The sequence below is a fragment of the Sesamum indicum genome, linkage group LG6 (genome assembly GCF_000512975.1).
Source record: "Sesamum indicum cultivar Zhongzhi No. 13 linkage group LG6, S_indicum_v1.0, whole genome shotgun sequence".
NCBI lineage: Eukaryota > Viridiplantae > Streptophyta > Magnoliopsida > Lamiales > Pedaliaceae > Sesamum > Sesamum indicum.
This window is the reverse complement of record NC_026150.1, coordinates 19,916,711-19,929,610: the sequence shown is the minus strand read 5'-3', so window position 1 is coordinate 19,929,610 and position 12,900 is coordinate 19,916,711. Positions and strand designations below refer to the sequence as shown.

Sequence of the window (12,900 nt, the reverse complement as noted above, 5' to 3'; positions counted from 1 at the left end):
AAGTTCAGTAAAAATAAAGCTCAATTACGAACAAGGACTTTAAATAAACAAATAATTACATTTACACAAACTATCCCTATTTTTTAGATAATTACACATACACCCATCAAAATATTAATATCACTTACACAAACCACCCCTTACTTTTTTTAAAAATTACACACACATCCCTAAAGACTTTAGCATCATTACACAAATTATCTCTATTTTTTTGTTGTCATGGTTAGCTTCTGTAATTATGCAAAAAATAAGAGTGCTTTGTACAAATAAACCATAAGCCAAAGGGTGTAAATATAATTATCCCTAAAATCAATTATTTATTAAAAACAAACTTAGAATAAGATCACTTGAGAAGGGTTGAAAGTGTCACTTTTTAGGATTTTGGGACTGCATATGTCAAACTTGTAAACCATGGAACTAAAATTAGGACTAAAAGTGCAATTTTAAAACATATGAAAGTAATTTCCCATGTCAAACTTAACCGGCTGATGCTGGTTCAGATTATTCTGCTTTCTTCCCTTGAGTTGAGTGTAAAATCTACGAATATCCTCTCCATTTGCTAGAACACAATATAGACGTTGCAAGGTTAAACAATAGTATACCGCTAAAACAAACAAGACCGGAACAACTGTAAATCCCATATATGCAGGTGTTTAATTTATGCTTGGATGTGAACTTGTATTACTAAAGAATCAAACACTTTGTCATACATCTCCATCTCCGTGAACAACAATGTTTGTCTGCTTCATATACGTTCAGTTACCTTTCCTGCCAAGTTCTGTCATGTCGGACGAAGATGAAGCTAATCTGGGATGCATCGAGTGTTGACGGTTGAGGTTAAAGCATCCAACCATTTTACTAAAATCCTTCGGCAACTTAGAGGCCGAAGGATGATCCTTCGGGCACAAGTTTGTAACACTAGTTAGGAGAACTTCCAAGCAGTAAGAGAATGGAGTGGTGTTCCCTTCCATCCAACAGTCAGGCCCTTACCATTCGATTCAAGAGTGCAGGAGTTTCCCTGTGCAAACTGCTTCAGAGTTAAACTGGCTTGATACCTGGACGAGTCGCTCAGTTCAATCTCAATCATTCCGAACCTCATGAAAAATGCCCTCCACACGTCAAGCTTGACGCTTCGTGTGAACCTTTCCTGACCGTCATCTGCAACAATGTTCAAGATCCCTTTGCCTAAATAAGTGCTTTCAAGTATTGTTCTGTGTTTGTTGTTTCTGTCCATACAATCTTCTAAGCAGTCAAAAAAGGCACTGTAAAACAGGAACGCTTCCATGAACCGATCCACAAACGAAGGGGAATTGTGATTTGCCTCTACTTCAGTGACTACCATTAGAGTTGGCTTGAGTCTTGTTATTGTTCTCATTAGATTTTCTAAGCAGTCGGGCATTGATATCATGGACCGTAAAATAATGTTGGAGTAAACTACCACTGTTTCATCAGCTTCAATGTTTAAGAGATCTTCCTTAAACGCTTTCATGTCAGTCAGATAAACAGACTTGAATGAAAACGGCAAATTCAGGGACTGAGCAAAACACAGCAATCTGTTGCCAGTTTCCTCTACATAGCGTTGGTCACCCGTTCCAACTGCAGTTATTTTAAGATGCTGTATAGGGGAGTCTGCAAGCCCTTGCATCAAGGCTGTCCACTGGATTCCACTCCTTATCTGGAGATCAATCAAGTGGATCTTCCCAGCTGTTTTGACATGTTCAACAATGGTTTGCATTCCAGCAAATTGCATCACTTGGATAAAAGGCAGCTCTTGGTGGGATGCCAGAAATGTGTTATTTGTGCCCAATGCAAGACCTAATTTCTGTTGTTTCCCTGGTTGCTTTTTCTTCTCATTGATGATCCTTCCAGATTCTCTGTTGATCTTCTCTTGAAGAGCTTCAGCAAAATAAAAGGCGATGCGCTGAACAGGAGTGCCTGAATCGGAGGCCATCCACAGGCAACGAACAACAAATTTAGTTGCTAGTTCAAATCTTTGGGTGGCGACGTTCTCTGCTGCAGCTAGCAGAAGGTTTACAAGTTCCACATCTCTTGCATCATCCATCGAAAGACCCGAGAGTGAAGAAGCGTAAGGGTGGATAAACATGGAAATGCCATCAACACTTTTGGTGGAGAACTGGATGAACCTTTCTCCACCAACTCTCAAGATTTCATCCATTGACAATCTTCGTCCACCTACGTCACTCTCGTTCTCCAGACAATTCAGATTTTCGTCTCTCGACATCCTAAATCCCTTACCATAGTTGTTCAGGAGATCCCACGACGCAGGAGGTGGAAATACTGAAACTGGGTTGTTCTTAAGATGTCTGCTGAATTCTGATACCGCTGGTGGTGGCTGGATATCCTCATGCTTCCTAGCTTCAATCAGATTTGTCTCAGTTTCAATTTGCTTAAGCATGCTGCAACCTGAAGCGGAAACAGTTTGCGGCACACCTCCAATCATTATCAACTGATCATCACCTTTTCTCTCCACGTCCTGCTGGGTATTTTCTTGACCAAATAGTGAGGAAAATAGATCCATGAATCCGCTTTCATCCATTTCCAAGAAAGGATCCTCTTTAGTAATAGTACTAATCCTACTCCTGGACGCTGCTTCATCTCTTGCATATCCCACCACCACAGGATCATAATCACAGAACTGAAATGAGGGGAACAAATAAGCATTTTCCATACTGGCACTCCTCTCTCTTGTCGAATGATCAAGAATCATGTTAACTTTTATGAAGGAGATATGATGGTGGAAATTACAATGTAATGGGCCAAAGAACTATAAAAGATCGGAGAGAGAATAACGAAGTAAACAGGGAAAACAAGTGAATGGGAGTGGCTGAAATTTGGATGTGACAATTAATGAAGAGAGGAATAAGATCATAGAGATAAAGGAAAGGCTGGACAATATATTCTAAAAGAAATTACCGAAATGAAATATATAGAGACAAGAAGAGTAGACAAAATGAAGCTTAGTTATGAGAAAATGACATCGAAACACGGCTGGCTGGCGACACCTCATTTACTTAAACTACTAGCATATTTCCCTGTCTGAATATATGAAAACGACATTTGAAAACTAAAAAAGATTACATTGATCAGTTCAAAACTGAGTTTTCATCTTGAATGGATCTTAATGTCCAGAATATGAAGCTCGAAAATGCCGACAAATTCAGCACAAATATACTAATTGTACTTTGACATGGTCTAAGACGAATCATCCGTTTGAAGCCTGCAAGCTTAATTTTCTTGTGAAGTAGGTAGGTCCATATCTCTTTCGTCTTTCACTATGCGCTAAAATTGAATATTGTAGAAAGAGAAATACAGTTAAAAATCTTGAAAAGACAGTTGTATGCATTTAGAGTGTACAACTTGAAAACAGTATAAAGCATCATTGGTGCCCCTATGAAAACAGACGGGCTCAAAGAGGTTCAGGAGGCCCACGAAGAAGAAAAGAGTGGGAAGGGCCTGTCAGGAATTGAGAGTAAAGCAGGAGAAAATGGCATTGCTATCAATTTCATAAAATCGATCTTAGAAATATAGCTCCAAACGTGGATATATACAACAGAATAACCAAGAATCAGTTGGAAAGTCCAATCAACTAAACGGCTGGTAAAAATACGTTCTTTACTAATAAAAATGCTACCCTATAAAATTAGGAAACACGACTAAAGATAAACTAATAAGCGGTGCTATAACTTAACGAGTTGCTAGTGCTATTTTAATTTGTTTTAGCGCCTTCTTCTTCCTGCATATTGCGACTTCAGGCCTTTGTCAAGGAGTTGTCTTCTTCAAGCTTAAGGACAATCTTCAATGTCTTCGAGGTTGTGCTGATCCTGTCTGCAAACCCCCCTCAAGCTGCACTTGGGGTGAGGTCAATCAAGCCCAACTTGCCTAGCAAAAAATGAAAGATTAGCCCTATTAAAGGCTTGGTAAATATATCTGCCAACTGTTCTTTGGAGGAGACATAAGAAGGGGCTAAGAATCCTAATTTATAGTGATCACGAACCAGGTGGCAATCAATTTCCAAGTGCTTAGTACATTCATGAAAGACTGGGTTGCTGACAATGTGAAGGGCAGCTCTATTGTCATAGAGGAAAGGAATTTTGCTATGGAATTGAGACTTGCAAATCCTAAAGCAAAGCATAAACCCATACACACTCACAAACTGCAGACCTCATGGCCCTGTATTTTGCTTCAGTTGTGGATCGAGAGACAGTGTTTTGCTTCTTGGTTTTCCAGGAAATTGGTGAATGTCCTAGAAATACACAGTAGTCAGTTAGTTATCTTCTTGTATCTAGATAGGCAGCCCAATTTGAATCACAGTATGCTCGAAGTGTGAATTCTGCTCCTGAAGGAAAAAATAAGCCATTCTTGGATGTGCCTTTAAGATACTTTGCCAAATGTATGGGTGCTTTCCAATGTTGTTTGCAAAGGCAACTGAAGAAACTGACTTAGTTGTTGTGCTGCATGGGAAATGTCAGGTCTAGTATAATTTATATAAAGAAGTCTTCCAATCAGCCTTCTATAGATTGTTGGATGGGGCAATGCATTCTCTGCATCAGCTATAAACTTGATACCTGCTGGAAGAGGTGTGTTTGTTGTCTTGGCATCAACCAGCCCAAGGTCTGTCACATGTCTTCGATAAACTTTTTGTGTGAGAGCCAATCCTTCTACACACTTTGCTATCTCCAAGCCTAGAAAATATTTTGTCGGTCCCAGGTTCTTTACAGTAAACAATGTTAGAAATGGTGACTAGAAAGCCAATTGGATCGGCGATTTTGGGAACCATTTAGCAATCTTTATGAATGTGATATTATCTGATGAATGTAGTAAGCATTCATCTCTAGCACCATGTGTTTGTTGTGCTTACTATTTATATTGAACGGTATTTTAATGTCACAACAAATATCCACAAACCAATTGAATAACCCATATAGTTGGGTTGCGTATTGGATGGCAGCTACGAAACCAACTTCTGAGGGCTAGTCTGAAACGTTCCAAGTCGAGGACCTCGAGACTGGGCATCGAGAGTCCTATAGAGACTTCCACAAAGTATTGCATTCATTGGATGAGTGTCGTGTTTCATCGGCGACAAACATGGGATGTGTATGCAATTTTAATGGATTAATTGACAAGGATGTTAACTGATTGAACTCACTCGTAGAAATCGTCATATGGAAGCCTTGAAGGCTTGATCGGTATGACTTGAATTTTCGACTCCGATAGTACAGGATTAGTCTTTGGGCTTAAGGAATCATGGCAGTCGCATGCATATAATGGCTATATCTTGGATCTGGCAAGAGATGACTGTGTCTTCAATGTGGTCATTCTAAGCTTTTTCCATTGTAGTTGGATTATGTATTGAGGACGATGGATTTCAAGATAGAATCTATCCCCTATCAGTATATGATGCATATATCTCCTATGCGCTCTAAAATGATTTAGACTCTCTAAGTTTATGGCCATAGCGATTGGACGAATAGGAAATAGTTTCCTTTATCGATCACTAGAGTAAACACATCTCTAGTACTCAGCATAGTTGCCTGGTCCAAGATAGGAACCGACGCTCAATTCCATGCCCTAGACTAAGGCCGGGAAATGATCGCGAAAGGACCATAACTATATGAAATTCGGGAGCCTAAATGTTCACGCTAACATTCACCTAGTCTCTAGTGCCATGGACTGTTGCTAGACGACCACCCATGGTGACGGGAATTTCTGATTAATGGTTAATTGAAAATAATTAGTTAAATTAGATTTAGTTAATTACTTGTATTGGACACAATGCCCAGGTCTAGCTAATGATGAACCCAAAGAGTTACACACAAATCAGTATGGAATTGGTGGAATTAATTTGAGAAGAAACAAATTAATTTAATTGGATTAAATTAATGGAAGGAGAATATATAAATGATTGGATCATTTATTTAATGATCCATTTGATGGATGGCTCAAAAATTAATTAAGTGAATTAATTAATTTTGAGCTTAACACCTTTAAATTAATTAGATTAATTTATTTAATTTGGCTTAATTAATTGATTGGATCAATTAATTAGAGTTTGGACTTAGATTTCTTTAATTGGATTAAATAAATCTTTAAACTTAGTTGTGCTAAAATTAATTTAATTAATTATTATGCAATGAACTTTGGTTGGGCTTAATTTAATTTTATTAAATCAAGCCCAGTCCATACTTGAAGTCCAAGCCCATTTGAGAGAGGTTGGATCAAGTTAAGAAGTTGTTGAAACTTCTCACCATGATGAAGATAATGGAGTGGTTATTTCATCATGTTTCAAAGTTATATGCATGTGTGTGTATAGGTTGCCTTGGAGGCAAACTTGGTAGTTATTGAATTTTGAATTCAATTGTATGTAATATACAAAACTACACAATATCATGCATAACCAACATATGAGCCACGAAATTTGCTCTCTTTTCTCTCAAAAAATGTTATCATTTTTGTTCTACATTGAATTAGATTCAAGTTAGAACATAAAACATTCCAAAAGCACTAAACAATAGTATTAGTTTGAAGTTATTTTTCTTCTTGTTCTTTGTTCTATCTAGAAATAGAAAGAGAACTATATTTATTCCTTAGTGTGGTGTGGACAAATTAGGAGTGTTCTAATTTGGATCCTACAATGAACCAGAGAACATAAACGGAACAACGCATTTGCTACTCAACTATAGAAACAAAAGGTAAAGTTTCATATTTTGTTTCAATGCATTTTGTTTCATCGTTAGTTTGAAGTTGTTTTTCTTCTTATTCTTTGTTCTATCTACAAATAGAAAGAGAACTATATTTATTCCTTAGTGTGGTGTGGACAAATTAGAGGGGTTCTAATTTGGATCCTACAGTGAACGGGAGAACATAAACAGAACAACGCATTTGCTACTCAACTACAGAAACAAAAGGTAAAGTTTCATATTTTGTTTCAATGCATTTTGTTTCATCGTCTACCCACTTGTCTAGCATGTTTATATGTTGATTATTATGCTTTTGACAAACATCAAACGCTCGAGAATTTCAAAGGGAACATCCCTTTGATTCGTTTTAAAAAATTGAGGCTAGCGTTAAGTATTTAACGGAATCCCCTCTTTGGTCCTGAAATTGAAAAAAAAAATCCACATATGGGACTAAATGTGTTAATTGACCTGAGTGTGGGACTAAAATTAAAAACAGATCCACTTATGAGACCAAAAATGTAATTCACCCAAAGTATTAATTGCTAATTTTTTCGAAATATATACACATATATCAATTGAGGGACCACCTCACTGTAACCATGTGAAAGCAACAATAAAGCCTCAATTTTTTAACCAAACAACAACATAAGAAGCCAAAATCCAACACATGGTCAAAGATTTTTTTTAGCAAAATAGAGAGAAAGGTACATCTCGGACCACCAATCAGAATAAATAACAAGAGACATGACATTCGCACTATCTACTATTTAAGGCGGAAAAACAACAACTTCAATTCAAATATGCTATAATCAGGAAGGGGGTTTCTATTTTTTTTGGGGGGGTCCAGTAGAGCCATTTCAGTTACCCATGCTCACCAAAATCTTGCCTTCAACAATGGCCGACACTTCGCACTTCACAGTTCCAAAGCCTCGGGAAACAGGCGTATTTCAAAAGAAAAAAAATCAAGGGCATTATTTAGGGTATTCTCCTCTTAGATAGTAAAAAATATTGAGGGATTTTCTTAGTTTCTAAGAAATTATGGTCGAACGAAGACAAGCACAGCAACGCAGGTCGAACGAAGGGGAAGAAATTAGGGTTTTTCACTAATTGTAATTTTTTGGTTTTTACTTCTATTTTGCTGCCAAAATTCAACGTGGAAGTTAACGTTTCTCACTTGCAGATCACGTGAGTAACAACCTGACAGATTAAGCAGTTGTCGTTATGTATTGGATGGAATCCCCTCAATGGTCCTCAAATTGAAAAAAATAATCCATATATGGGACTCAGTGTGCGAATTGGCCTAAGTGTGGGACCAAAATTGAAAACAGGCCCACTTATTGGACCAAAAATATAGCTTACCCATGTATGGACGTGAGAGGTATGATTATGATCGTATAATTGATTGTTGCATGAAATTGAATTGAGAAGTTATTACTGAGTAAGTAATTATTATAAATTATAGAATGATGAAGTTAGTGATATTACCGCTGTAAATTGAAATAAAAGATGATTCTTACCTAGTTGGGAATATAGTCAATGGTTCTGTGATATGAAAAATAAATGAAATAAGCTAGGTACCATGGCCCGTAGGGCACCAGGATATTCCGGTTAACGGAAAATATCTTGTGTTGTTAGCTACACATTAGGGTGGTGTGGGGATGCCATGATTGTTGTGATGTCCTGTGCTGATATTGCTACACACAGAGAGAAAAAGTATGGGGATATCACATACACGAGTATCTGTGCTATATATGATACAACATTGACTAAGATGAAGATGGCCGGCAAAACTATTGACTGATGTACTCTAACTAGAGTAAGTAGGGCCCTTAGTTAATAAACGATAACGTCAAATATTATATCGTGGATTGATTTACAATCGTTGGCATGCATTAATCCTTACATCTGTTGTTGCTATATGACGAATATTTGTTAGTTGATTTGATTGCATTGTATGTGACTTGCTGCTGCATATGTGTATATATATAGACTGGTTAGCTATACTTACTGAGTAGGCAGCTCATTCCTTACCATGTGCTTTTCAGCAGATAGGTCACACTGACTAGCCACATTAGATTTTGAGATGTGCCATTGTTCTTATTCGATGGGTCAGCCGTGACATCTGAAACCAGAGTTTTTGACTATTTGGTTGTTAAATATTATAGTCTTTTATCAGGTTTGTGTTTAAAATTTTAGTACTATTTTCCTTTGAGGTTGTGTACATGAGGACATCTGGTGAGGATAAATATAAACTTTTGGCGATATCTATTATCTTTTATGCTATATATATTATATTGATAAAATAGAATTTATTTTACGGGTTGAAAAGAAATTACTTATAGAACGAGATCTAATTAAGGAAATGATGAATTAGTGATAATTAAATGTAGTGAGTAGGGGGTGCTACAAATTTGTTTAGTTACTTTTTCTTATACCATGAGGGTATTGTTTTTTATCTAGATTTATTATATTATGAATATAATATAAAAAAATTAAGGTAACTTACACCCACCTATCCTGAGGTTTAGCATAATTACAAATAGCTCCTTATTATTTGAAAAATTACAAATACTTCATAATCTTTAACGTCCTTCTAACAACAAGCCTTATTATTATGTAGCCCCTAAATAGTGCAGTGGGCATTACTATTTTACTCTTGTTGATTTTTTTTAAAAAAAAAATTGAGGATGAGTAAAATAAATAATCTAAAGAGAATATTAGTTCATAAAAATTTTTAGAAAATTACAAAATATCTATAAAATTATAATTTATAATCCAAAAGGGGATTTTGATCAGTTCACCATAAAAATTGAATGGAAACCTAACAAAATGGGCTTATTGTTAGACGGACGTTAAGATTAGGGGAAATTTGTACTTTTTCAAACAATAAGGGAGTATTTATAATTATAACAAACATCAGGGTAAGCAATTGTAATTTACCCAAAAATTTTAATACGAGCAAATAAGTACAATGTGAAAAGTAAATAAAGCAAGTAAATATGAGTTATGTGAAAAGTAGTTAATATTAGTATAATGTTGATTTAGGTAAACCAAAAAATAAAAAATAAAAAACTATATTTATAGAGCCTACAATGACTGGATCATAAGAGAAAGCAACAGAGAATGTGAATGAGAATTCATAAAAGCATATGATGGGGGTAGGTATGGGTGAAGAATGGGAGGCATGGAGATGAGTTTGAGCATAGCATCAGGAACTCAGATGGTGGCCGGTGGTGGTAGGACAATGAGACTCAGATATGGACAGTGGCAGCTATCTCCCGACCAATAATGAGCAATCATTTTCAACACTTCCTTCATGCAATCTGTCTGTGTGCTCTGCATGTTTCGTGCCCAACCAAAAACTTTAAACAAAATATAAAGCCAAAATTATCTTGCTCAACTAAAGAACCATATTCAAATCAAGCCACTCAAGGCAAATCAACCTGTTTAAGATCAGTTCCAAGCTCAAACGTATAGCATATAGATAAGATAATAAACAGGGGCTACTTAAGGATACAGTTACCCGAATATCAATATCAGTCTGTCCACCTTGTGCTCCATCAATATCAATACCCTTGAGTTGGGAAGGCCATCAAGAGTGTAAAACCATTTGAGAGGGCAGGAAACTACAACTAACTGAAATCAACCAGACCATATACCTTTCACTGAGTGGAAAAGCTCCCATTAAGGATGTCCTGTCTTAAATCACGAAATGATACTGATAGATGACTGTCAGCCCGGCCACAAGTTCCATGAGCACTCATATAGAGTTGAAGGCTTCATACACACACATACCAAGCAACATTATCCAATATGTTTTGGATTTCAGAGCTAGAACCCTTATTGGAGCGAGTTAGTTCTATACATTTGTGGTGCAGGATGGAAACCGAAACCAGTGTCAATATGTCCTCACCTAGTTGCCGGGCCAACGCGTACAGTTGAAAGGTCGGGCCATATATGCCTCATACTGAAAATGGTAAAAGGAGACAAGATTCTTGTAACTCTGCTATCCGAAATCACAGATATATTGAACAAGATTTCGTGAAAACCCAATTAAGCTATTGAATTCCATATAATCTTTCTTTTGTGCGCTATTTTCGCTTGAAATTTCACACAAGAAAAAAAAATTGACAACATCATTTTTTGTACAACAAAACATTTCTGTTATGTATTGAAATAAAAATAAAAAATGAATTGCTCTTCGTACATCAACGCGTGAAATGATGGAGCCTCGTAAACAACCCCCAGAGAATTTAGGAAACATCAAACTGATATGAATGAACCGGTCCCATTTTTGTCATCATTTGGCCGGCTTTCCCCTCCCTCTCTCCTACGTGTAAAAATCACCACCGAACAAACTAAACCTTTGATTACCCTAACCATCCCAATTGTCACCGTCAGATAATACAGCCACCACCCCACAAAATCTGCCACCCCAATTCCCATCATCAGCTCTCTCTTCACCTCCGGCACCATAACCAGCGATTCCACCTCCTCCCTCAGCCGCCACCACCACAATCCGCCGTAGCTGAGCCCTAATGCCACCTTCTCCACCCACCCCTCCTTCCTCCAATAACCAAAGATCGTGTCATCGACCACCGGCTTCACCACCGTCCTCCCCCAGAACAGCATCGTTTCATGCAACCCGAAAAAGAAAATCACCCTGCACAAAAAGCTATTCTCTTGACCAAACCCCGACCCGTCGATTCCGGCGGCTATGCTCCCTTCAATTCCTAACCCGACGCAAACTTGTAAAACGCAAAGCAAAATCCAGGCGGTATACAAACGGGGACGCGTTAAGGGCTCCTGGGATTGGCTGGTATTGCCGGTTAAGGCATGAGTAAGAGATGATACGCTAATGAGAGAGACAAGCAAGTGGAGAATTGAGGGGTTTTTAGTGTATAAGAGAAGTGCGCATAAAGATGAAGATGCGGGCTGCGTTGGAATGGGGTAGTAATCGGATACGGAGAGAAGGTAATGAGCGGTGGCAATCCGGGCAAGGAGGAGGAATGAGAGAGGGAGGAGAAGACTCAGGAGGATGGTGGTGAGGATTCGGAATGCCTCCCTCAAGGCGAAGGCGGAGGCGGAGGCGGCGGTGAAGCCAACCCTGCCGGTGCCGGAATTCTGATAAGTTTCTGATGAATTCAACCCCATTGACTCCGTGGAATAGTTGAGACTAAAATGGTATTGGAACAAGATGACATGGGTGCTCAGACATAGACGTTGTGTATAAAAAGAGGGGAGAAAGGGAATAAAAGGTGGTCGCAACCACGACCTGGTTTGTTCGTTGACAAAGGACGCGGTCCATTACGTGCTGGTTTCTAAATTTATATATAATTAACAATGTGTGGCACACCTTATGGATAAATTTAAAATAAAATACTTATGACTTAATAAAATATATAAAAAATGATAAATTAACATTAAATTTATAAAAAACAATGACAAAATAAATGCTTAAATTAAAAATATAATTATTAAAAGATGGTGAATAGATGAAATTTTAAATGAATAAATAAAAAAATAGCTTAATGCAACTTACCCCCTATTGTTATATTACAAATAAGCAAATTACCCCTATAATAAAAAAAATAATAATTTATTAAATTATTTCATTTTAAAAAATATAGAAAAGTAATTGATGTATTTTAAAAAAATTATGGAGATAAATTGTTATTTTTTTTATAAGAGAGGAATTTGATCATCTCACATAGAGTTGCTTATATTTTTTTGTATAAAACAATTGAATTAAATTTTGAAAAGATAGAACAACAAGAAGGAGACATCAGATGGATAATGCATGTATTTATTAATTTTATACTGAAGTCAACAAATGTATGAGGAGTAGTGGTAGGGTCTTTGGGGTTATCCAGTGGGTTTGCATAAATAATGCGGTTTTAACAATCCGAATGTGGGCTGGTTGGGAGGCAATCTGAGCGGCGGGATGACAACTAATTTCAGTTTTTCTCTTTGCTCCGCAACTTGTATGTCAGTCTGTAACAATTTGGGTTTGATTATGATAACCAATGATTAACCAGTTCATCATTGTTTCTCATGCACCGAGTTGCATTAGTTTCCTATTTCCTTCGTTTTAATTTCTACTGGCTCATATCTACTTATCATAGAGACATGGGTATGAGAAAATTTAACACACCAAATTTGTGAAAAACTAAAAGCTAATAGCGAATAAAATTTTCAATTC

At 37.1% G+C, this 12,900-nt stretch overlaps 2 protein-coding genes across 2 annotated transcripts; both read right to left on the bottom strand.

Annotated features, from left to right (window-relative positions):
* On the bottom strand, nt 923–2,728 carry LOC105165344 (DELLA protein RGL1-like). The gene has a single exon (XM_011084325.1). It carries the CDS (start codon nt 2,726–2,728, stop codon nt 923–925), a length of 1,806 nt encoding a protein of 601 aa, XP_011082627.1.
* On the bottom strand, nt 10,701–11,979 carry LOC105165189. The gene has a single exon (XM_011084113.2). It carries the CDS (start codon nt 11,850–11,852, stop codon nt 10,962–10,964), a length of 891 nt encoding a protein of 296 aa, XP_011082415.1. The 5' UTR covers nt 11,853–11,979; the 3' UTR covers nt 10,701–10,961.